General features: G+C 44.0%; 1 protein-coding gene across 3 annotated transcripts in view; it reads right to left on the reverse strand.

Moving 5' to 3' along the window:
• The window catches only part of ARHGAP25 (Rho GTPase activating protein 25), a 214183-nt gene that overhangs the window by 68995 nt on the left and 117815 nt on the right, over positions 1-27373 (reverse strand). For all 3 annotated transcript variants that reach the window (XM_073622031.1, XM_073622033.1, XM_073622032.1), the window contains exons 3-4: positions 10510-10597; positions 4564-4683 (exon numbers count right to left, since the gene is read on the reverse strand). In XM_073622031.1, coding sequence (XP_073478132.1) covers positions 4564-4683; positions 10510-10597 — 208 coding nt within the window. The remainder of the gene's footprint in view (positions 1-4563; positions 4684-10509; positions 10598-27373) is intronic.

Genomic DNA, 27373 nt, shown 5'->3' on the forward strand with positions numbered 1-27373 from the left:
ATCTGTGATATGGGGGGATCTGTGATATGGGGAGTCTGTGATGGGGAATCTGTGATATGGGGGGATTTGTGATATGGGGGGATCTGTGATGGGGGATCTGTGATATGGGGGGATCTGTGATATGGGGAGTTTGTGATGGGGGATCTGTGATATGGGGGAGTCTGTGATATAGGGGGGATATGTGATATGGGGGGATCTGTGATATGGGCGGATCTGTGATATGGGGAGTCTGTGATGGGGAATCTGTGATATGGGGGGGATCTGTGATATGGGGGGATCTGTGATGGGGGATCTGTGATATGGGGGGATCTGTGATATGGGGGGATCTGTGATATGGGGAGTCTGTGATGGGGGAGATCTGTGATATGGGGGGATCTGTGATATGGGGGGATCTGTGATGGGGAGTCTGTTATGGGGGGATCTGTGATATGGGGGAGTCTGTTATGGGGAGATCTGTGATATGGGGGATCTGTGATGGGGGAGTCTGTTATGGGGGAGATCTGTGATATGGGGGGATCTGTGATATGGGGAGTCTGTGATGGGGGATCTGTGATATGGGGGGGATCTGTGATATGGGGAATCTGTGATATGGGGAATCTGTGATATGGGGAGTCTGTTATGGGGGAGTCTGTGATAGGGGGCGTCTGTTATGGGGGAGTCTGTTATGGCGGAGTCTGTGATATGGGGAGATCTGTGATATGGGGGGATCTGTGATATGGGGGATCTGTGATGGGGGAGTCTGTGATATGGGGAGTCTGATATGGGGGGATCTGTGATATGGGGGGATCTGTGATGGGGAGTCTGTTATGGGGGGATCTGTGATATGTGGGAGTCTGTTATGGGGAGATCTGTGATATGGGGAGATCTGTGATATGGGGGATCTGTGATGGGGAAGTCTGTGATATGGGGAGATCTGTGATATGAGGGATTGGTGATGGGGGAGTCTGTGATATGGGGAGTCTGTTATGGGGGAGATCTGTGATATGGGGGGATCTGTGATGGGGAGTCTGTTATGGGGGGATCTGTGATATGGGGGAGTCTGTGATAGGGGGAGTCTGTTATGGGGGATCTGTGATGGGGAGATCTGTGATATGGGGGGATCTGTGATGGGGGTCTGTTATGGGGAGATCTGTGATGGCAGAGTCTTTTATGGGAGATCTGTGATATGGGGAGATCTGTGATATATGGAGATCTGTGATATGGGGGGATCTGTGATGGGGAGTCTGTTATGGGGGGATCTGTGATATGGGGGAGTCTGTTATGGGGGAGTCTGTGATATGGGGAGATCTGTGATGGGGGAGTCTGTTATGGGGGAGATCTGTTATATGGGGGGATCTGTGATGGGGAGTCTGTTATGGGGGGATCTGTGATATGGGGGAGTCTGTTATGGGGGAGTCTGTGATAGGGAGAGTCTGTTATGGGGGATCTGTGATATGGGGGGATCTGTGATGGGGAGTCTGTTATGGGGGGATCTGTGATGGCAGAGTCTGTTATGGGGGATCTGTGATATGGGGAATCTGTGATGGGGGAGTCTGTGCTATGGGGGGGACTGATATGGGGGGATCTGTGATGGGGGAGTCTGTTATGGGGGAGTCTGTGATATGGGGGATCTGTGATGGGGAGATCTGTGATATGGGGGGATCTGTGATGGGGAGTCTGTTATGGGGGATCTGTGATGGGGGAGTCTGTTTTGGGGGGATCTGTGATGGCGGAGTCTGTTATGGGAGATCTGTGATATGGGGGGATCTGTGATGGGGGAGTCTGTTATGGGGGGGATCTGTGATGGCGGAGTCTGTTATGGGGGATCTGTGATGGGGGAGTCTGTGCTATGGGGGGGGGACTGATATGGGGGGATCTGTGATGGGGGAGTCTATTATGGGGGAGTCTGTTATGGGGGGACCTGTGATGGCAGAGTCTGTTATGGGGAAAGTCTGTGATGGGGGAAGTATGTGATATGGGGGAAGTCTGTTATGGGGGGAATCTGTTATGTGGGGCTTTGTGATGGAGAGGAGTTTTTTTTTTTGCACTACAAATAAGATGTGTGCATAGGAATTAGTTCATATTTTTTTTAAACTATAGTGCGGCCCCCCAACAGTCTGAGGGACCGTGAACTGGCCCCCCGTCTAAAAAGTTTGAGGACCCCTGGTCTACAGTATACACTTTCAGTGAATCAGCCCGTTAAACTACAAGGATCTGTTCTGTTTTGCACTTTTAGGAGACAGCTTGTGTTATCAGCATGAGGTCAGGTAGTTGAAAAAGCAGAGGCTTCCAGACTTCAGGTGACCTCTCACCTGTGACACCTGGGGAATTGAGTCCTTGTCAAATGGCAATATTTCATAAGTAAGCTAGCACATTTATCAAATATTCATAAATAAGCCGTGTTATAACCAAGGCTCTTTAAACATCATTATAGCAAGCATGCTAATAATACTAACTTTTATCACAAAACATCTTCAACACACTAGAAAATGTTCTGCTCAATCAACTAAAGCTTTAAAGAAATAGGAGAAAAGTGAAAAAGGAATTTGCATGTGGGAAAGTGCACACATCTGCTATGGGTGTAGAAGCAATGTTTGAGGAAGGGGAAGTACACTGATCACCAACCATCATCTCATTGTCCACACGTGCCTCTTTGGTGCTTCTCAGAGCCTGACTTCTGCGTTTGTTTGCAAAGATGATGCAATATGTACTTCCCACAATCTACAGGATTTGCATTATCATTGACAATATGTGTTATTAATAATATAGCTTTGAGTGATGTTTTTCCATACGTGGCAAAACAATATGCACAAAAAAGAATAATGAGGCCATTCATAGTTATTAGTGACTATATTATTAAAGGAGAAGTACAGCCAAAACTCGTTTGGCTGTACTTCTCCTGTGGATCACAGGAGTGCAGTTCGTGAAAAAAAAGCCCAACTTCTCTTTTAAGACTAGTGATGAGAAAACCGAGCAAAGTCCAGTACGTTGGACATTTACTGAACAAAATTCTTGAATGCCCAAACTTCATTGGAGCTAAATTCTGTGTTTTTTCTGCTCTATTTGAAGGCCAGTTTGTAAACTTTTGAGAAAAAAGGGCATGAGCAGGTGGACACTGCTATGGGGGACATGTACCAAATCAAAATGCCTTTAGCAGGAAGCAGTTCTTTTAAAAATGCTTAAAGGGCACTATTAAAAATAAACAATGAATTTAAATAATAAGCTTTGAGTTGGTGTACCTGTGTGATAGACTAAAGCAAAAGTCATATTTACAAAAAAAAAATAACATTTAAATTAATACTGAAAGAAATTTCCCAGCAGCTTCATTCTGTTTATAAACAAAGCGATCTAGGATTCCCCTCAACATTTATGCTAGACCCTAATCCTAGATGAAGGTCTGGTATGGATTGCAAGGGGGACCCCATGAATAAACAAATGAGAAGCAACAGTGTGGGGTTTTCCCTAATAATCTATACCAGACCGTTATCTTTGGGAAAAAATGGGGTGAGCACCCAAAATCCACTTTAGGGGGTACAACACACAAAAAATTGTGTGTTCTCCCAAAGTTCATACTAGACCCTTAACCAAGCATGCAATCTGGCTGATCAGGAAAGGTAGGGGAGCAGTGAGCTTGTGCCCCCTACCCCCTCCCCGGCAAAGCTAATTGTGCCTATGTTGATGAGAACAGGAGCCTCTTCCCCACATCCCTGGGCCAGGGGAGGTGGGGCCTCTGAGAAGAACTTAGAATCTTGAGGCCCCCTTTGAAATAAGAGTTCCAACACCTATGTTTGTTTTTGTGTGGGGTCCTCCCTTAAAATTTTAGGGGAACTCCCACATGAATTTTTCTGTACAGTATTAAAGTTTGTTATGGTGTACCATATGACTGTTCATTTGATGCCATGCTAGCAACCAATAACATCATCATTTGTTAGGACACAGACAGCCAGAATGCACAACATCCTTGGTTACTAAGACACAGGTAGACAGTGGCCCAGCAAGGAAGCAGTGTCAAGTCATGCATTTAGTGGTGGTAGTGATTTAGCCAATAAATTAATGAATTCAGGCTACAGCAACCAGAGGTTCGGTGGGTGGGTAAACTGCACTGTTTAACAAAAACTCTACCTTCTCCCTCCACTGGAACAAACATGCACACCTTGCAATGTGCAAGCTGGCTGCTCATCTTGCACCTTTTCTCAATTTCTGCTGTGTTTTCTCCTAAATCTCTGTCTGGTCTTCTTTTTTTTCATGTGCTCTAGATAGCTTACATAATTTTCACGTATGCCTTCAGGCACATTGTCGGGATCTGGACGTCAACACACTCAGTTGCTGGTCACCTCATCTGACCTTCTCCCTGTCAGACTCTTGGGCATTGTGTGAGCAGATCCTGCCTACTCTCTGCTTGGGAGTTGCCAGCCCCTCCATATTTTAGTAATCCAGAACCTAATGGGACCGTAGTATGCTACCCACACACAATCTTCCCTGAGACATTGCTGATAAATGTGCCACAGTAGCTGCAATCAACTAGGAACAAATAGGCAAACCATAAAATGACCAAATATGTTATTGTGTCCATGGTATAATTACCTCCTGATGGGAATCCAGCTGCTTTTTTGATAGCCTTCACCCATTCCTCCATCTCAGTCTGTGAATTAGCCATAAGGGTGTAGCCATCTGATACTGGCTTGTTGGGATCAAAAGATACTCCTGTGAATGTGAGAGAGAGGAATTAAAAGTCAAATAAAGAAGCAGGAGTTCCATTAGTGGATGAGCCTTGCTCAGGGCCAGTGACTTGACATTCCAATATTTGCCATAGGAAGAAGATATTTTATATGCTCATATGAGTTATTTTGACATACTCCTTATTTAAAAAGCATAACATATTGAAATTGTGTTAATGCCCAATTGAAAGCTAAGTGTAAATCAGCTAAAACAAAAAGTGTGCAGTTTGTTTAAGAAATGGAAGGGGCAGGCCAAAGACAGTCAGGCTTTGAAGGAAAGGACTAGATGAAGCTGAGGTCCTCCAGCTATGAAATGAGACAGGCTTTATCTAACTTGCCGTAACTTATAATGAACAATGTGAGAAGCTACCAGTGTGCATGAAATTGGAGTAAAGAATGTCTGTAAATTACAGAAGCCTGTACAGCGGAGCAACACTGAAGTTAAGTCTGGATCTCAGCTTTAAACAAGTCAAGCATCATTAGCATACAGATGACAGGGTGCTGGCAGAATTAAGCCCTCACTGTTTTTTACAGCTCCCAAGTAGTCTGGTGGTATGATCTCTGGACCCTGCACCCTGCTTCAACTACCTGCCATAAAATGTTTTTGATTAATGCTATATTATGGTGAGCACTTCAAGATAAAGAAGACTCTTCTTGCTGCAGAAGACGAAACAAGGCTTACAGTTGCAGAGAGCAGAACCAAGTACCACAACAAGAAGGGCTAACTGGTGCAGTCCCATAGGATATACAGAGCAAAGCCAGTGGGTGATTCGGTTCACCTGTACCCAGCAATTACTGAATATCAGTATTGGGTGGCTTCACCCTTTATATTTTTAAGCTCATTACAAATGAGAGCTACATCATTGAAGTAAACATAATGTTTTCAGACAGTCATGTTTTACTCAAATATATCCATTCATCATCCTTACTCTTCTCTTTGCACCATTTGTAAAAGTCACTTTTTATTTCCACATGTACTGGCAAGCACAGGGTTAATACTGTGTACATGATTAAAGTACAGGGCTTGACCTTCACTGAACTATTGAAATCCATAATTAATGTTGAGAAAAAACTAAATATGTATTGCCCAATAGGCAGCTTGTCTGGACAAAGCACATTTTACTTGGCAGCTTTGCCAAAAATGTGCCCTTTTATTACTCCTATTTTTTTTTTTTTTTACTTGAGACAATTGTCGTCACCAATGCAATCAGGAAAAGTTGTGTTTTGGCTTCAATATTTCAGAAAATTAGTTGGAGCTGAGATGCAGCTCATAGTCATTACTCGTGACTTTATTAAGTATTGGACGATCATTACCAAGCTTATTCCTCAAAACAAAGTAAAATAATGATGTATAAAGTGCTGTAATGGACAGTAATCGATCAGAAATCATCTGTAATGAAATTGTATTTAATTAAAGATGCACTGTCAGACCAGGGGTGTATAATGAAAGGAGTGGGCCCATGTGCAGGATAAAAAGTGGGCCCCAGGGATTGATTTAAAAAAAATGTGGCTTGTAGCCCTGTTGGTGGGCTTTGGTGAGCTATCAGGGGTCTAAAGAGGTTAAGACCCCCTTGATATCTCCCCTTTGAGACAGAGAAAGGGAGTGAGGACAGAGATTCCCCAGTCCCTTTCTCTGCAGTGTCAGAATTGAAAATAAATGAACAGGAGACAGAGGCTCCTGTTCATTTATAAACTGAAGCAGAGTTTACTTTGCTCAGTTATCAAAAGACACAGGAGTGATTGGGAGCAATCGCTCACTGTGTCCAATTGAGAAAAGGAAGGGGCCGGTAAATTACATATTTACCGGCCCCTTTCTCCTCTCTCCACCCTGACATATACCCCACAGTCGGTGAGAGATGAGAAGAGGGAAACCGGATGCTGGGCACGAGGGAGGGGGCGGAGGAGAAGGACAGGGGGGCAGAGGAGCACACAGGGGCCGGAGGAGGAATGGAGGAGCCGCCGGAGCAAACAGGGGGGCAGAGGAGGAAGACAGGGGACCAGAGGAGCACACAGGGCAGAGGAGGAGGACAGGGGACCGGAGGAGCACATGGGAGGAGGAGGAGGACACAGGGAACAGCCGGGGATGATCGGTGTGGCGGGAGGGACAGCTGTGACCACTGATCTCCCTGCATAGCTTTTCAGCTGACAACCATGGGAGGGAGAAGAGGAGAAGCTGTTGTCAGCTAAAAAGCCATGCAGGGAGATCGGTGGTCACAGCTGTCCCTCCCGCCGCACCGATCATCTCCAGCTGTGAACCAGGGGACCACCCATGTGTGTAGTGTAGGTCACAGTGGGCCCCCCTCGGGGGCCCGTGTGCGGTGAACACCCTGCACACATGGATGATATACCACTGTGTCAGCTCTTTATCTAAACAGACCCCTGACATCTCACCTTTGAGACAGAGAAGGAAATTGAGGACACAGTTCAGTTCCTTTCTCTGCAGCCTCAGCTGCATTAAAGATGAATGAACAGAAGATAGAGGCTCCTGTTCATTCATAAACTGAAGCATAATAAACAGAGTTTACTATGCTCAGTTATCAATGGACACAGGAGCAATCGGTACTGATTGTTCACTGTGTCCAATTCAGAAAAGGAAGGAACTGGTAAATGACATACTGTATTTACTGGCCCCTTCCCCACTCCCCATCCGCCTGTTTACCCACAGTAGCTGGTGGGTGAGGAAAACCAGCAGTGCTGCGGGGGGGGTCAAGGTGAGGGGAAGCCCAAGCATACAGGGGGGAATCAGATGTGGATAGCACAGGAAGGGGGATCAGTGCAGCGTGACGGGAGGACAATTACAGAATGATGCACTGTGTCTGTGTCTCTCGCCAGGGGGAGGGAGAGGGGGAGAAACTAACTTTCAGCTGCTGGAGGGAGAGACGCAGACACAGTGCATCATTCTGTAATTGTCCTTTCATTCCACCGCATTGATCTCCCTGCTGTCCTGGCCCCCCTGTGTGCTCAGACCCCCTACAGGAGCCCTGACTCTTCTTGCTGCAGAAGACAAAACAAGGCTTACAGTTGCAGATAGCAGAACCAAGTACCACACTACAAATGGGAGCTACATCATTGAAGTAAACATAATGTTTTCAGACAGTCATGTTTTACTCAAATAGATCCATTCATCATCCTTACTCTTCTCTTCGCTCCTTTTATAAAAGTCACTTTTTTTTCCACATGTACTGGCAACCACAGGGTTAATACTGTGTACATGATTAAAGTACAGGGTTTGACCTTCACTGAACTATTGAAATCTATAATTACTTGTTAAGAAAAAAATAAATATGTATTGCCCAATAGGCAGCTTGTCTGGACAAAGCACATTTTACTTGGCAGCTTTGCCAAAAATGTGCCCTTTTATTACTCCTATTCTTTTTTTTTTTTACTTGAGACAATTGTCGTCACCAATGCAAGCAGGAAAGATTGTGTTTTGGCTCCAATATTTTAAAAAATTAGTTGGAGCTGAGATGCAATTTATAGTCATTACTCGTGACTTTATTAAGTATTGGGCTATCATTACCAAGCTTATTCCTCAAAACAAAGTAAAATAATTATATATAAAGTGCTGTAACGGACAGTAATCAATCAGAAATCATCTGTAATGTAATTGTATTTAATTAAAGAGGCACTTTCAGACCAGGGGTGTATAATGAAATGAGTGGACCCGTGTGCAGGATAAAAAGTGGGCCCCAGGGATTGATTTTTTAAAACTGTGGCACGTAGCCCTGTTGGTGGGTTTTGGTGAGATATCAGGGGTCTAAAGGGGTTTAGACCCCCTTGACATCTCTCTTTTGAGACAGAGAAAGGCACTGAGGACAGAGATTCCCCAGTCCCTTTCTCTGCAGCCTCAGCATTAAAAATGACTGAACAGAAGACAGAGGCTCCTGTTCATTCATAAACTGAAGCAGAGTTTACTCTGCTCAGTTATCAAAAGACATAGGAGCGATCAGGAGCGATCGCTTACTGTGTATAATTGAGAAAAGGAAGGGGCTGGTAAATTACATATTTACCGGCCCCTTCCTCCGCTCTCCATCCTGACATATACCCCCTCGACCGGTGGGAGAGGAGAGGCGGGAAGCCAGCTGCTGGGCATGAGGGAGGGGGCGGAGGAGAAGGACAGGGGGGCGGAGGAGCACACAGGGGACGGAGGAGGACCAGAGGAGGACCGGAGGAGCAGCCGGAGCAAATGGGGGGGACCAGAGGAGGACACGGGGCGGAGGAGGAGGACAGGGGACCGGAGGAGCACAAGGGATGAGGAGGACACAGGGCACAGCCAGGGATGATAGGTGCGGCAGGAGGGACAGCTGTGACCACCGATCTCCCTGCATAGCTTTTCAGCTGACAGCTGTGGGAGGGAGAGGAGGAGAAGCGTCTGTCAGCTAAAAAGCCATGCAGGGAGATCGGTGCTCACAGCTGTCCCTGCCGTCACACTGATCATCCCCAGCTGTGAACCAGGGGACCACCCATGTGTGCAGTCTGGGTCACAGTGGACCCCCCTCGGGGGCCCGTGTGCTGTGACCACCCTGCACACATGGATGATATACCACTTTGTCAACCCTTTATCTAAAAAGACCCCTAACATCTCACCTTTGAGACACAGAAGGGAATTGAGGACACAGATAGTTTAGTTCCTTTCTCTGTAGCCTCAGCTGCACTAAAGATGAATGAACAGAAGATAAAGGCTCCTGTTCATTCATAAACTGAAGCATAGTAAACAGAGTTTACTATGCTCAGTTATCAATGGACACGGGAGCAATCGGTACTGATTGCTCACTGTGTCCAATTCAGAAAAGGAAAGAACTGGTAAATGACATACTGTATTTACTGGCCCCTTCCCCACTCCCCATCCACCTGTGTACCCGCAGTAGCCGGCGGATGAGGAAAACCAGCAGTGCTGCGGGGGGGGGGGGGGTCGAGGTGAGGGGAAGCCCAGGCATACAGGGGGGAATCAGATGTGGATAACACAAGGAGGGGGATCAGTGCAGCGTGACGGGAGGAAAATTACAGAATGATGCACTGTGTCTGTGTCTCTAGCCAGGAGGAGGGAGAGGGGGAGAACCTGACTCTCAGCTGCTGGAGGGAGAGACAGACACAGTGCATCGTTCTGCAATTGTCCTTCCATCCCGCCGCACCGATCTCCCTGCTGTCCTGGCCCTCCTGTGTGCTCAGGCCCTCTACAGGAGCCCTGACTCTAATACAGAAGACAGGATATTTACTAATTTACTAAAACTGGTGCACACAAAAGCTTCTAACTTCAGCTTCTTCAATTAAGCTTTGACAATAAGCACTCATTCACACTGAGGGCGGGTTTGAAATTGTGCTAGCTCAGCTGAACTTGCACGATTTCAAACCCCCATTTCAGTCCGACTTTGGGGGCGATTTGAAAGACATCTGTGCGGGTTCATGCACAAATGTCTATTGAAATCGACCCCAAAGTCACCAAAAATAGTGGAGGAACTAATTTTAGGAGTCGGTGCGGCATCGCACTGATTCAGACGCTGCTGTTGCCAGCAATAGGCTCCGATTTGGCATGCGATTTGACATTTGAAATCGGCCTGATGTGAACGGGGGCCAAAACTTATATGCTGATTGGTTACTATGCACAGCTGCACCAGATTCTGTGTGCAACAGTTTTAGTAAATCTCCCCGAGGTGTGTTACTGGCCAGATCACAAGGTGAAAACAGAGGGAAAAAGCCTAAAAAAAAGTGATGCAGTCACCACATCTAATGATTGATAAATTGCAACATATTACATTTATGGTTTTGGGTTTTATACTGCTTTAAGTTATATAAGCCCTTTATCAAAACTTACCTGGAATCACTTCAAAGATAAATTTCCCCACATCATCAGGGTTACAGGAGACCTCACTAACTGAGCTTCTGGGTAAAAACAGGAAGCCCTTGGAGAAAATAAAACAGATTAGGATATTTTATTATTACGCATTATTCCTTATAGTTTAATCCAATAAATAAAAAGGATAGAAAGAGTTAGTGATGATCAAAATTTAAGAGTTGTAATTTCCTCTAATTTTCATTGGAAATCAGGAGACTTAGGCAAAATGTCTTTAATTTGACAAAATGCATTGGAATCGGCTAAAGCAAAACGTTTTTGCTGTTTTTCAAGGGTACAGTATGCCTCAAAAGTCTCCTGAGAGTAGCTTTTAGAGACTTTTTTTTTCTTTTTTGGACCCTTTCTCCTGTCAAAAAATACACCCTTGTTAAACTCATTATTTTAAGTTTATTTAACAAAATGTTAAAGTGGTTGTAGTCACATCTATTATATTCTCTTATCCTCTCTGTTTTAGGAGCATGTTAAGTGCACTGTGTGTGTGTTTTTTTTTTTTTTTATAATTCTAAACACCTTCTTTGCATTGCTCTACTATGTGGTCTTGTGTCCTCCCTCTGCTCTCCTTCCCGATTATAAGGGAGGACAGTGGGAGGGACTGAGATTACCTTCTGACGTATGCAAGCAAGCAGAGGGAGGACACGTGAACACACATCAGACCTGGGCAAAGATATTTAGCATTATAATTAAAAAAAAAAACATATACACTCTACTTAAAGTGATTTTTTTTTTTAAATAACAAACATGTTGCACAGAGTGGCCTCGATCCTCCTTTTCTGGTGTCCCCCTGCGGTGCTCTTGGCTCTTGGCTCCTCCTCTTCTCGAGTGCCCCCATGGAGAGCCTCTTCCATGGGGGCACTCATGCGGGCGTGCTCGCAAGTCCTGCTGCTGCGTCCATTTACACAGACAGCAGGACTGGGCCCCGCCCCCAGCTCCTGTGTCACTGGATTTGATTGACAGCAGCGGGAGCCAATGGCTCCTACTACTATCAGTCTATCCAATGAGGGCCCGAGACAGCGGCTAGAGCTGCTGTGCTTGTCCCCGTTGCGGAAACGATCAGGCTCAGGTTAAAAAAGGGGGGGTCTGGGGGGGGGGTGCTGCAGCATAAAAGGTTTTTCACCTTAATGCATAGAATGCATTAAGGTGAAAAACCATGAGGGTTTACAACCCCTTTAATATGCTCCCAAAACAGAGAGGATAAAAGTATATCATAGATGTTACTATACAACCACTTTACCAAAGGGGAGGAGCAGCTGCAGCAGAATACTCAATCAAGGCAGGAAGGGAGAGGCGGGGAGGAGATCGGCTTCACACAGACAACAGACTACACAAATGACAGGAAGGGAGGGAGGAGGAGATGCAGAGATGCTGAATACAGGGCAGGATGACGGAGACACATAAACTGACCGCGCTATCATGGATCAGCAGCCATGATAAGTATGTTCAGATTACAGGGGGAACACAGGAACAAGCAGGATCAACCAGGTATTGTACAACATAGAAAGGGGCAAATGACACTACAAAAGCACTTTTTTTGCTGTCTCCTCAAAATAACTCAACACACAGCCATTAATGTCTAAACTGCTGGCAACAAACGTGACTACACCCCTAAGTGAAAATGTCCAAATTGGGCCCAAAGTGTCAATATTTTGTGTGGCCTGCTACACACATCATGGAAGACCGGGAAGTACAGGAAATAAAAAATGTAAAGTTCTCCCATTTGTGCTCGCGCCCAAAGGGGAACGCAAGCGTTAGTCAGGCGCACACACACATATATATATATATATATATATATATATATATATATATATATATATATATATATATATATATATACAGCGGTCGCACCACACATGTGAGGTACTGCCGCGAACATCAGAGAAAGAGCAATAATTCTAGCACCCGTCCTCCTCTGTAACTCTAAACTGATAATCTGTAAAGGCTTTTAAATCAGCGCCAATGGCAATGTAGTTGGTCACCATGTCACGAGCGCGTGCAATTTTAAAGCATGATGTGTTAGCTATCTATTTACTTGCCGTATCACCATAATTTATATTCGACCAAAAAACTGTTTTTTATATTGTGTATATCGCTTGGGTGTTCTATGTCATTCTCTAGCAAGAAATACAGATTTTAACTTGTAAACAAAAAAGGTGTCAGAAAAAGGCCTGGTCTTCAAGTGAATAGTAAAAGCATTCTATTAATAGTTTGAAATTTACGCAATAGCCTTCATTGGATAACCTCAGCTATTAAAGATCCAAGTTTTTGGAACAAATCAGATCCCATTTTATCAGACTTTATGCATTTGTATAAAGCGTGCAGAAAATATCCAAGGTATTTTGAAAGCTTGCATCTTTAAAGCGGTAGTAAACTCGCTGGCTTTTTTTTTTTTCCCCTACACCTCTAAGGGAAAAGGCATAATGAGCTAGTATGCACCGCTTCTGTCCGGCAAGCTCCGGAGTTTGCCGGGCTGTCAGCCGAGAATCCCCTGTGCGCATGCGCCGCTGCAGTCAGCGGCTCATTGCGAGGGGAATATCTCCTAAACTGTACAGGTTTAGGAGATTTTTTTTTTACCTACAGGTAAGCCTTATTATAGGCTTACCTGTAGGTAAAAGTTAAAAAAAAGGTATACAACCGCTTTAATAATTCAAGTTAGTCAATAAGGAGGGTCACCTAAACTCCAAACTTTCTGCATTAATCATTGACTTGCATGGTACAAAACTCTACTACATTGTATGGATAAAAATATTTTTTTTCTATCTACGTTTTACCCATGTAGATTACTATTAAAAGATTAAACTTTAAACAGTAATTTAAAGGCATTGGAGTTGATAATTACCTTTAATTACCTTTAATAAAAGTAAATAGGCTGTTCACTTTGTAAGTGAAGTGACACTTTGTAAGAGAAGCTTCCCAAGAGCTCAGTGAATGTGAAGAAATTTCACTTTGGAAAGAATACCCAATCACTTTCAAGGAAAATTTTTAAAAAAGTCATTTTTGCTTGCACATGATTGGATGATGGACGGTTGGATGATTGGATGTCATTCACTAATCTCTGGGGAAAATTCCCTTGCAAAGTGAATTGTCAACTCCATTGAGTTTGCTGAAGCACTGTGTACCATAAAGGATTGCCTTTTTATTATAAAATACTTGTTTTCCTTTTTTCTTTATCCTTAAATTACGTTTTACAGATTGGGTGTACAGATACTGTACAGGGACCCTCTTCAAAAGAATATTTTACACTGCGTATCAAATGTTAGATTAAAAAATAAAAAAGGCGCCTCCCCATTGCTTGATTGTATCCACCTTGATAGGACTCTCTAGATACTTCAAACTGGCAGCGACTTCCACCTTCCCCTCGCCACTGACTCCCATCATTGGCCACGCAGCCTTCGCTCCGGGTCTGACTGATAGAGCCTTTCAACTCCGACAAGATCTGAACCTAGTAAGAGCTTCATCCTTCCTTGGTCCCTCTGGATGGGTCTGCCCGTCAGAACTCTTTGGTTCTTCCAACTCTTCAGCTCTGGGCTAGTGGAAAACGTTACAACTAACCTACTTCCTCCGATCCCTTCCCGATCAATCCAGGTTTCGAAGACAACCTACCTCATTTGAAGACCTTTGTTTGGGAGAGGGGCCTATTCGGAAATCTCTCTTTGTTTCATACGGTATTTTACTTGCAGGCACGTCTCAGCAAGACCTACCATATTTGCTCAAATGGGAAAGCGACATAAGTTCCACGTTTTCAGAAGATCAAAAGAACCGAATATTATTTTTTGTCCACAAATCTTCCCTTTGTAGCAAATATCAGGAGACATAGTTACATAGTTACATAGTAGGTGAGGTTGAGAAAAGACACAAGTCCATCAAGTCCAAACTATGTGTGTGATGATTATATGTCAGTATTAAATTGTATATCCCTGTATGTTGCGGTCGTTCAAGTGCTTATCTAATAGTTTCTTGAAACTATCAATGCCCCCTGCTGAGACCACCGACTGTGGAAGGGAATTCCACATCCTTGCTGCTCTTACAGCAAAGAACCCTCTACGTACTTTAAGGTTAAGCCTCTTTTCTTCTAATTTTAATGAGGGGCCACGAGTCTTGTTAAACTCCCTTCTGCGAAAAAGTGTTATCTCTATTGTGGGGTCACCAGTATGGTATTTGTATATTGAAATCATATCCCCTCTCAAGCGTCTCTTCTCCAGAGAGAATAAGTTCAGTGCTCGCAACCTTTCCTCATAACTAATATCCTCCAGACCCTTTATTAGCTTTGTTGCCCTTCTTTGTACTCGCTCCATTTCCAGTACATCCTTCCTGAGGACTGGTGCCCAGAACTGGACAGCATACTCTAGGTGTGGCCGGACCAGAGTCTTGTAGAGCGAGAGAATTATCATTTTATCTCTGGAGTTGATCCCCTTTTTAATGCATGCCAATATTCTGCTTGCTTTGTTAGCAGCAGCTTGGCATTGCATGCCATTGCTGAGCCTATCATCTACTAGGACCCCCAGGTCCTTTTCCATCCTAGATTCCCCCAGAGGTTCTCCCCCCAGTGTATAGATTGCATTCATATTTTTGCCACCCAAATGCATTATTTTACATTTTTCTACATTGAACCTCATTTGCCATGTAGTTGCCCACCCCATTAATTTGCTCAGATCTTTTTGCAAGGTTTCCACATCCCGCGAAGAAGTTATTGCCCTGCTTAGCTTAGTATCATCCGCAAATATGAGATTGAACTGTTTACCCCATCCTGCAGGTCGTTTATGAACAAATTAAATAGGATTGGTCCCAGCACAGAACCCTGGGGGACCCCACTACCCACCCCAGGACCATTCCGAGTACTCCCCATTTATCACCACCCTCTGAACTCGCCCTTGTAGCTAGTTTTCAATCCATGTACTCACCCTATGGTCCATGCCAACGGACCTTATTTTGTACAGTAAACGTTTATGGGGAACTGCGTCAAATACATTTGCAAAATCCAGATACACCACGTCTAAGGGCCTTCCTTTATTTAGGCTGCAACTCACCTCCTCATAGAAGGTTAATAGATTGGTTTGGCAAGAACGATTCTTCATGAATCCATGCTGATTACTGCTAATGATACCATTCTCATTACTAAAATTTTGTATATAGTTCCTTATCATCCCCTCCAAGAGCTTGCATACTATTGATGTTAGGCTAACTGGTCTGTAATTCCCAGGGATGTATTTTGGGCCCTTTTTAAATATTGGTGCTACATTGGCTTTTCTCCAATCAGCTGGTACCATTCCAGTCAGTAGACTGTCAGTAAAAATTAGGAGCAATGGTCTGGCAATTACTTGACTGAGTTCCCTAAGTACCCTCGGGTGCAAGCCATCTGGTCCCGGTGATTTATTATATATTATATGTTAAGTTTCCCAAGTCTAATTTTAATTCTGTCCTCTCTTAACCACGGAGGTGCTTCCTGTGATGTGTCATGAGGATAAACACTGCACTTTTGGTTACTGAAGCCCCCCCCGATTCCATCGTAAAGACTGAGGAGAAGAATAAATTCAATACCTTCGCCATCTCCCCATCTTTTGTAACCAGATGTCCTTCCTCATTCTTTATGGGGCCAATATGGTCTGTCCTCCCTTTTTTACTGTTTACATACTTAAAGAATTCCTTGGGATCTTTTTTGCTCTCCTCCGCTATGTGTCTTTCATGTTCTACCTTAGCCGTCCTTATTGCACCCTTACATTTCTTGTTGCACTTTATAAAGTCTGAATGCTGATGATGATCCCTCAACCTTGTATTTTTTTTAAGGCCTTCTCCTTTGCTTTTAGATGCATTTTTACATTGGAGTTAAGCCATCCAGGACTTTTGTTCGCTCTTTTAAAATTTATTACCCAATGGGACAGGGGCGGATCCAGAGTCTAGTCTCGGGAGGGGCACTGCCAGAAAATATATTTTTTTGGGGTACATCTATCGGGGAAATGGCTGGTGTTGGCGCTTCAATCATCACGGCACCATGGTTGTTATGGTGTCAGGATGATTGAAGCGCATTATTACTATTATTACATTGTTATAAAAAATTAAATAGTTTAACTCACCATAATGCAGAATCAGTGGGAGCCCCGAGTGTGTCACTTGCCACGTCACCTGTCATCAGATGCAGATTGTCACTTGCCACGTCGCCTGCCACATGTTGCGGATTGTCACTTGCCACGTCGCTTGTCACCAGATGCAGATTGTCACTTGCCACGTCGCCTGCCACATATTGCGGATTGTCACTTGCCACGTCGCTTGTCACCAGATGCAGATTGTCACTTGCCACGTCGCTTGCCACATGTTGCGGATTGTCACTTGCCACGTCGCTTGTCACCAGATGCAGATTGTCACTTGCCACGTCACCTGCCACATGTTGCGGATTGTCACTTGCCACGTTGCTTGTCACCAGATGCAGATTCACTTGCCACGTCGCCTGCCACATGTTGCGGATTGTCACTTGCCAGGTCGCCTATCACCAGATGAAGATTGTCACTTGCCACGTCGCCTGCCACATGTTGTGGATTGTCACTTGCCAGGTCGCCTGTCACCAGATGAAGATTGTCACTTGCCACGTCGCCTGCCACATGTTGCGGATTGTCACTTGCCAGGTCGCCTGTCACCAGATGAAGATTGTCACTTGCCACGTCGCTTGCCACATGTTGCGGATTGTCACTTGCCACGTCGCCTGTCACCAGATGAAGATTGTCACTTGCCACCTGCTAAGGTGGTCTCTTGTGTCCCAGAGACAGGCAGCAGAGAGATGATGTAATCTCTCTGCTGCCGCAGCTGCCTGCATGGTGAGGGGGGAACTGCAGGGATGCAGAGCGGGCGCCGGGCGGTGAGAGATGATGTCATCTCTCTGCTCCCCCGCCCGCCGGCTCCCTGATTGGCCAGCAGCCCGCTCACACATCGAGCGGCGCCGGCACATCTCACCAACTGAGCCGCCGGGCCAGCCCGCTGTCTCTCTCCTGTGGAGCCGCCCGGCGCCTCTTTCACTTACGGAGCCGCTCGCTGGCTCAGTCTGTCACCTATGGAGCCGCTCTTTCACTTACGGAGCCGCCCGCCGGCTCTCTGACACACCCGCATTTCTCGGAGGGGGCAATTGCCCCATTGCCCCCCCTGGATCCACCCCTGGTCTGTCACCTATGGAGCCGCTCTTTCACTTACGGAGCCGCTCGCCGGCTCTGTCACTTACGGAGCCGCCCGCCGGCTCTCTGACACACCCGCATTTCTCGGAGGGGGCAATTGCCCCGTTGCCCCCCCTGGATCCGCCCCTGCAATGGGATGCATTGGCTAATGCCCTTATTTAATATGCTCTTAAAGCAAACCCATCTCTCCTCCGTGTTCTTTGTTCCTAAGATTTTATCCCAATTTATGCCTTCTAGCAAGGTTCGTAGTTTAGGGAAGTTGGCTCTTTTGAAATTCAGTGTCTTTGTATTCCCCTTATGTTTCCTATTTGTGTGATTTATACTGAAGCCAATTGACCTATGACCGATGTTACCTAACTTGCCCCGTATTTCCTCATGCGTGATCAGGTCTGTATTGTTGGTAATCAGTAGATCCAGTAACGCTTTATTTCTAGTTGGTGCGTCTACCATCTGACCCATAAAATTGTCCTGCAAGACATTTAGGAACTGGCGAGCCTTAGATGAATGCGCGGTTCCCTCCGCCCAGTCTATGTCTGGATAGTTAAAATCCCCCATTATGATAACACTTCCCATCCTTGCTGCTAATCCAAATTGTGATAGGTGATCTGTCTCCCCTTCCTCCCTCAGGTTAGGGGGCCTATAGCATACTCCTAGTATTATTTTCCCCTTAGCTTCATCCCTTCGAAGCGCTACCCATAAGGATTCCACCTCCTCCCTAGCTCCCTTAGTGATGTCATCTCTCACATTCACTTGTACATTATTCTTGATATATAGGCATACCCCTCCCCCTTTTTTACCCTCTCTAGGCTTGCGATAAAGGGTATACCCTTGAATGTTTGCCAGCCAATCATGAGAGCTGTTGAACCAGGTCTCTGAAATTCCCACAAAATCCAAATCCTCCTCATACAACAGTATCTCTAGTTCACCCATCTTGTCCGCCAGGCACCTGTCATTGGTGAACATGCCACATAGTTTAGACCGGTCGCATATTATCCTCTTATTGGGTGTTCCGAGATTGCAACTAGGACTTGCTACTATACTTACCTTGGGTTTATGTGCTTTGGTCAACCTACCACTAATGCCCCCAATACTACCCTCTGGAATATGTTCCACACTTACTATCTCTACCTCTGGACCCTCCCCCCATTGCCTAGTTTAAAAACCCCTCTAACTTTTTGGCCATCTTCATTCCAAGCTGATCTGCACCCTCCTTATTTAGGTGCAGTCCGTCCCTTATATAGTACCGGTTATCGACTGAGAAATTGGCCCAGTCCTCCAGGAACCCAAACCCCTCCTTACTACACCAGCTCTTCAGCCACTTGTTTACTTCCCTAATCTCCCTCTGCCTTTCTGGTGTGGCTCGAGGTACCGGTAGTATTCCTGAGAATACTACTTTGGAGGTCCTTTTCCTCAATTTAGCTCCTAAGTCCTTAAAATCGTTCTTTAGGACACTTCATCTGCCTCGGACTTTGTCATTGGTGCCAACATGCACCATGACAGCTGGGTCTTCCCCAGCCCCTCCCAGTAATCTGTCCACCAGATCCGCAATGTACCGAACGAGGTCTTTGTTACGGATTGGCCTCTTTGTTTTTCTAAGAATTGAGTCCCCTACCACCAGAATCTGTCTTTCCTTTCCCTTCGCTTCCCCCCCACTCTCACTGGAGGAGTTCTTCCCCCGGCAGCTAGGAGAGTACCTCAGCTCCATATTTATTGGGATGCTCCAGCCCTGGATCAGCCTCCCTGGCACTTCCCCCTCTACCCTTCCTGACTGTAACCCACCTTCTCGTTGCTAGTGCCTGCACCTCTTTGTCTCCACCCGCCTCTGTGCTGGCCCCTGCCGGCACCTGCCGTGTACGTTCCTGGCTATCCTTTAGTATGGAGAGACTTCTCAGTGCTGACAGTTGCTTCCCCAGATTCATAACCTGGGCTTCCAGGGAAACAATGCGCTTACATTTTGCACAGCAGTATTCACCATCGATCGGATAATCAAGGAACGAATACATGCCGCAAGATTTACAACAAGTCGCCTTTGCACACCCGCCGGGCATCGTACCTATTAAATTTAATGAGGATTGGGGATTATACCCTGTCCAAATTACCTAACAACTAGCTTCCTGACACTAATACTCAACAAGACACTACACAGGTACTCAACAAGACAATACACAGGTACTCGCAGAACTACGTGCACTCGCAGAACTACGTGCACTCGCAGACCACTCGCAGACCTACGTGCACTCGCAGATCTACGTGCAATCGCAGAACTACGTGCAATCGCAGAACTACGTGCACTCGCAGACCACTCGCAGAACTACGTGCACTCGCAGACCTATGCGCACTCACAGAACTACGTGCACTCGCAGACCTCTCGCAGAACTACGCGCACTCGCAGAACTACGTGCACGAGACCTCTTACGAAATCTTGACACGCTGGTACCGGACCCCTTCTGTGTTAGCATCCATTTTTCCTGGACACAGCCCATTATGTTGGAGATGTGGCATCCTTAATGGCACAGTATTTCACAGATTCGCCCCTTCTGGCAACGGGTTTTACAAATCGTGCACAAACTCAGATTACTCTCTTTTTGACAACCCTGATGCAGTGCTTCTTAATTTGACTCCTGTGTCAAGTAAGAGATACTGTAAAACTTTACTAAAGCATCTCCTGAATGCCACTAGGGCATGTATTCCCTGGAAGTAACAAGCCCCACCCCTTTTATCACAGTGGTTTGCTAGGGTGAATGATATACAACAGATGGAACACCTCACTGTGATCCTTGGGATAAGACGGAGGAACACAATACGCGCTGGCTAAATTGGGACGTGTTTAATTTTTTGGATGAATACTTAACATTTTCTTAACTATCTGAAGTTATTCAGTTCTGAAAAGCTTGGTTTCTTATGCTGTCAACCCCACAGAGGTTCCCTTACCCCCATCACCCACTCCCCCCCTTTTTTTTCTTTCTCCCCCTGCCCCTTTTCTCTTGTTCCTACTTATTTTTTCTTCTCTTCTTCCCTTCCTAGACACCTAGTGTGTCCATCTTTAAAAAAAAGCAAACAACCGAAAAGGCCTTTCGGTATTCACCGACTATATGGTACGCTGTTTTTTTGAGCTGAGTGGGATACCCCCTTTTTGAAGAGGGCCATCGCTTGCCTTTACATTAAAAATGATGCATGCATGTAGGTGATCTGATCCTCTTAGTATGTACTTGGGAGCCATGATCCTACAACTATTTTTCTACACGTGGTTATGTCTTTTCTCTTTTTTCCTAAAATTGAATATGACATGTTAGACATGATTTATCACCAAATTGACATAGCGTATATAGTTTGATTAGTCAGGACCGTGCTGTCAAGTCATACTGATGTGTTATGTTGCATACCCTTAAATAAACAATAACTTAATAACTAATAAAGAAAAAAATAAATTAAATAAACTGTTTAATATTGGTCAGTAGAGAAACACCAACAAGCAAAATCAGCTGCAGGTTGAGATTTTATCTTCCTCCTACACACATACATATTATTAACGGACCAATACAAAAAAAAATTTTATTACGCACTTATACTTCACGCAGGCCCAAGATCTTTTATAAGATCCCTAGTGGAAAATACCTCTGTGGGATATTCTTACTGCTATTTGCAGTTCATGCTGGAGTCATCACTAGGTCAGGACTAGAGACAGGAAGTGGAGAGTAAAGCCAATTTTTTGGGAATTTACATAGGGGATTAGGGAGGGACTTTTCACATGAGAGAATCAGAAGAACAAGCCCATCCCTCCACTATTTTAGTAATTTTCTTTATAGATTCCACTACTGTCAGATACAATGGTTGGGTGAAGGTCCTCAAGAGCTTTCTGGTTTATGCTGCAGTCATACCTCTCAGTCAACATCTTTATTGATTTATGATGGTAATCTACTTAGGAGCTCCCCACACAGAGAGGTTGTTTCCGTGCTAACCATGCAAGCCTTTGTTGAACAACTATTACAACTTATCCAAAAAATTTAAAAAATTGCAGCATGAAGTTGCGCATGCATACAGATGTAAGGTGCAGTGGTCCCAAGAACATACTGCCTGCGTTCAAATACTTACATCTGTATGCATGAGCCACTTTACGCAAGTAGTGGAGCATACCTGTGTACAGTCAGCTACACCCATTTATGTCTACAGCTCCTAGACACCAAAATATGCAGAATCACAGGCTCAGATTCACTTTATTGACAACAAAGCGTATCTGAGTGGATTTACCCATCACTACACAACATCATAGACATCCAAATCTACAATAACATCTCACTTTCCAACAACAAATTGTGTCATTGTCAGTAACAGTGTTTTATTATTACTATTTTAATAATCCTATAGACTATTAAAGGCATTGTACACTTTCAGATGTTTTCTTTGTTATACTAAAGTTGTAGCCAGGTGCTTGGGTAGAGACAGAAAGCGTGCACTGTGCTGCAGTGCTTTCTGTGTCTCCTAATAGACTTCAGCTGGATGGGTTAACACTACCTCGCCTCCATCCACCATGAATCATGGGAGATGACTTTCAGGAAAGAAATTTTACTATGGCAGTTAATGGACTTCTGAACTACAACTCCAATTCCAAAAAACTTTGGGACACTTTGTGTAAAATCTACATAAAAACAGAATGCAATGATTTGCAAATCTCATAAACCCATATTTTTTTTTCACAATAGAAAACATATGAAATGTTTAAGCTGAGAAAATGTACCATTTTAAGAAAAAAAAAAAAAAAATTTAAATCAATGGCAGCAACATGTCTCAAAAAAGTTGTGACAAGGCAATGTTTACCCCAGTGTAGCATCCCCTCTTCTTTTAACCGCTTCAATACAGGACATTTTCACCCCCTTCCTGCCCAGACCAATTTTAAGTTTTCAGCGCTGTCGCATTTTGAATGACAATTGCGCGGTCATGCAATACTGTACACAAATAACATTTTTATAGTTTTTTTTCCCCACAAATAGAGCTTTCTTTTGGTGGTATTTGATCACCTCTGCGGTTTGTTTTTTTGCGCTATAAATAAAAGAAGAGCGACAATTTTGAAAAAAACACAATATTTTTTACTTTTTGCTATAATAAATATCCCAATTTAAAAAAAAAAAAAAAAATTTCTTCTTCAGTTTAGGCCAATATGTATTCATCTATATATTTTTGGTAAAAAAAAATCGCAATAAGCATATATTGATTGGTTTGCGCAAAAGTTATAGCGTCTACAAAATAGGGGATAGATTTATGGCATTTTTATTTATCTATTTTTTTTTTACTAGTAATGGCGGCAATCTGCAATTTTTTCATGACTGTGACATTGTGACGGACATATCGGACACTTTTGACACATTTTTGGGACCATTCACATTTATACAGTGATCACTGATTACTGTGTAAATGTGACTGGCAGGGAAGGGGTTAACACTAGGGGGTGATCGAGGGGTTAATTATGTTTCCTAGGGAGTGAGTCTAACTGTAGGGGCAGGGACTCACAAGGGGAGGAGACCAATCGTGTTCCTCTGTACTGGGAAAACACCATCAGTCTCCTCTCACCTGACAGGATGTGGATCTGTGTGTTTACACACACAGATCCACAGTCCTGCTGTGTTCACGGGCAATCTCGGGTGCCCGGCAGACATCGCGCCCGCCGGGCATGCGCACCGAGTCCCGAGCAACGTGGCGGCGTGCTCGAGCCCCCTAGACGGCCGGGAAGCCCAGGACTTCATATGACGCCCGCCCAGGATGGGAGATCCCTCCTGCGGACGTCATATGACTATAGCCGGGTAATGAATTGGTTAACAACACTCTGTAAACATCTGGTAACTGAGGACACCAGTTGCTGGAGTTTTGGGAGAGGAATATTGTCCCATTCTTGCCTGATATAGGATTCTGACTGCTCAACAGTCCTGGGTCTTCTTTGTCATATTTTTCATTTCAGGATGTGCCAAATAATTTCAATTGGTGAAAGGCCTGGACTGCAGGCAGGCCAGTTAAGCACCCAGACCCTTCTACTGCAAAGCCATGCTGTTGTTATAGATGCCCATATGTGGTTTAACATTGTCCTGCTGAAATATGCAAGGCCTTCCCTGAAAAAGACATTGGGCTCCATTTACAATAGCATCTCATATGCAGTATGTAAGTGTCCAGACACATTTTCCCTAAATACAGCATGCAATCCTGAAACTATCAATTCACCATACTGTTCTGTGGTATTTACCCCAAAATCCTGAAAAACACTCAGTAAATACCACATGAACAGGCATTAAACTCAATTTGCAGAAGGAAATAAATAATTAAATGCTTGCGTGTATTGCTATTGATATTTTTTGGATGATTTTATAGCATAGTTAATAGTTAGATTTTTAAGATCATGTGCTGTTATAGAAGCTAAGCCTCCCCCAATTGATATGCAAATGAACCAGTTTAAGTCAGGTTACAGGATATGATGTACAAGAAGTAGGGTGGAGAGGATTAGGACTTTGAACAGGCATGTGGTCAGACAAAACAGGCATGTGGTCAGACAAATTGCATTCTGTTTTTATGTAGATTTTTTTCACAGCGTCCCAACTTTTTGATGAAGGGGCCGTGCGTGGCTCAGAAATGTTGCTGTATATTTGTCATGTGACCACTGAATAAAGCTTTGGACTCTTTCAAGGAATCCTTGATGTGCTGATGACATTTCTTCACTTTTATTATCCACGGTTTCCAGCCTATGGTCAATACAGCACCCAGCATCAGTGAACAGCCAGTTTTCTTAAATGTGTGTGTAGGGAACATTGCGTTTGCCCCTGCCCCAAAGCACCCCCCCCATGTTGAGGGCATGTGGCCTGGTATGGTTCAGGAGGGGCAGCCGCTTGCTAGTCCCCTCCCTTTCCTGACCTGCCGGGCTGCATGCTCGAATAAGGGTTTGGTATGGATTTGGGGGGGGCCCACGCTATTTAAAAAAAAATGTGGGCATGGGGGTTCCCTTCAAAATCCATACCAGACCTGAAGAGCCTGGTATGGATTTGGAGGGGGACCCCACTCATTTTTTTCTGATTTTTTTATTGCCGGGAATTCTTTCTTTTACTTTTAGCTGATGACTCATTGGTTGTTAGGAATGTATCGGCCACCCACTCCTTAACAACCATGTTGTTTACAGTTGTTAAGGACGCAGGTGGCTGTCCGCTCATTAATAGCGCCTATTCATTAATGTAGATAACTACACCAGATGGTGCCAGGTGTTAAATTACTGCATGTTTTCACTACTAAAATACCACAAGACTTCAAAAAATAACTCATGCGGAAAGGATCACTCCTAATATACAAAGAAAATGTTGACATAAGAGCCAACTGCCAACTGAACAACTTCCAAAGCTGAAACTAAAGGAGCATATGCAGCATTAGCTTGTTTGTATATTGCAGCACCCAAAATGCCAGATGCAGCTGCAGGGCATTGCGATGGGGACATGTGGTGACCCATTATATGCTAATCTGTATCTAGGGGGGGTGGGAATGTGACTTTTTCAGCAGGGAGGGCTTGTCTATGTACCTGAGCAAAATATTATCATGGCACAGATACATAGATGACATCCTCGTGATTTGGACTGGATCTTAATTAAAAATGTACATATATTTATAGTCATAATCAGATTTCAATTCTAGATATTAAGATTATGATTTCAGAAGATGGAATGTTAGCAACCACACTATCGTAAACAACCTACAGGAAACACTATTTTAAGAGCTGACAGTGTCCGTTCAAGAGCTCTTATTAACAGTATACACCATGGGCAATATTTAAACAACTGTTCAAGAAACACTGATTTCGTAAAAGAGGCAGCAGTCTCAAAGGGGTTGTAAACCTTCATCTTTTTTCACCTTAACGCATCCTATGCATTAAGGTGAAAAAACACCTGGCAGTGACCGGCCCCCCAGCCCCCTGTTTTACCTATCTGAGCCCTAGAACTTGACCCGACGGGGACGCGCTGTCTCTCTGCCCAGGGTTCTTGGTTCTTGATTGGATAGAGCAGTCATAGGGTTCCGCTGCTGTCAATCAATCTATGGCCGCTGAATGCTGAACTCAGAAGCGCTCCCGCAAGGTAATCCCCCGAGAAAGTGCTTCTCCTAGGGGGTTATCTGATGTTGGGAGGAGCCGCAAGAGCTGCCGGGGGACCCCAGAAGAGCAGGTTCAAGGCCACTCTGTGCAAAATGAGCTGCACAGTGGAGGTAAGTATGACATGTTTGTTATTTAAAAAATAAAAAACGAACCCTTACAATCACTTTAAGAGACTGACTGCTGAAGCAGGGCTACAGCAAAAAGAATTTAAGGTGTTTAGGTGAAATGTAGCAAATGTGTGATAAAAATTGTGCGATATATACATATATATATGTATACATATGTATATATACATATATATATGAATCCAAGAAACACGTTACATTGTATGATCTATCACAACAACCACAGAAACAATTGTTTATTATATGGTTATCTTCTATGACTTATTAATAAATGTTTCAAATAGTGATAGAGTCTGGTCAGATTTTGTCACATTGCTCTTGTTATGTTAAATACATTTTTTATGTTCTTTTAAAGATTTTGTACCAATAAAGCTACATTGTTTTTATGAGAGTGCTAGTGTTATCACATGGTGCCTCAAAAGTCCTGCCACCAAATAACAAAGGTATTTACAGATATGAATACAGTAAAACCTTGGATTGCGAGCATAATTTGTTCTGGAAGCAAGCTTGTATTCCAAAGCACTTGTATATCAAAGCAAATTTCCCCATAAGAAATAATGGAAACTCAAATGATTCGTTCCACAACCATTCATTCATAGGTCCTTCATTTTATAATTCATATAAAAAGATTATAGCAATGTGACCTGGTTGTGTAACCATAAAAGGTCCATCCACAAATGGAATCCTCCACAAGGGGATTAGAAGCAAAATCCAGCAGGAGCTACAGAAAAAATCCAGCTACACTAATGAGCTCTCTGTGTGTCTGGTCTATTGGATCTAGTTACTGTGAAGCTCTCGCCCGTACCAGCATCAGTTCTCAGACTATAGACAGAGGTCATGCATAATCTATGCAGTGCCATGCCACAATGTTTGAACACAAACAGAATCTTCTGACATATTCTGAAATTTACTCCATTATAAGCTGTGTGTAATAGACAACAGATAAAACCATGAAACTACATTATCATTATACATTATTTGTAGGTGAAAAACACAAGATGCAGGTAGGAAGGTTGATAATGCATTGAACATATAGGCATAACATATACACATAGCATATAGGTATAACTTTACAGTGCCACAAGACTAAAGCCCATAGTAAATTTCAGTGTGGGATATACTGTAAAGACCAACCACATTATTGGTGAGGTTGCTACTAAATAGCATTTAAAATAATAAATATATAATGATTGCCTGATTGATTTATTTCATTTTTATTTATTTTTTTACAGCTTTTATTAGGATTCATTTTTATTGGATGTCTAAAACAATGTTGTTACCCACGAATACGTGCCCAGGTGTCAAAATAGTCATGAAAATATATTGCTTTGGCAATTGTTTTTGTCTTCTTTACCCATGAGATATCTGTACATTCCTGGTAGCTGGTAAGCCCCTCATAGCTGTTACTTTCTATGTGAGTAATGTGCTTCTCCATATCG

This window comes from Aquarana catesbeiana, linkage group LG03 (assembly GCF_042186555.1).
Source record: "Aquarana catesbeiana isolate 2022-GZ linkage group LG03, ASM4218655v1, whole genome shotgun sequence".
Lineage (NCBI taxonomy): Eukaryota > Metazoa > Chordata > Amphibia > Anura > Ranidae > Aquarana > Aquarana catesbeiana.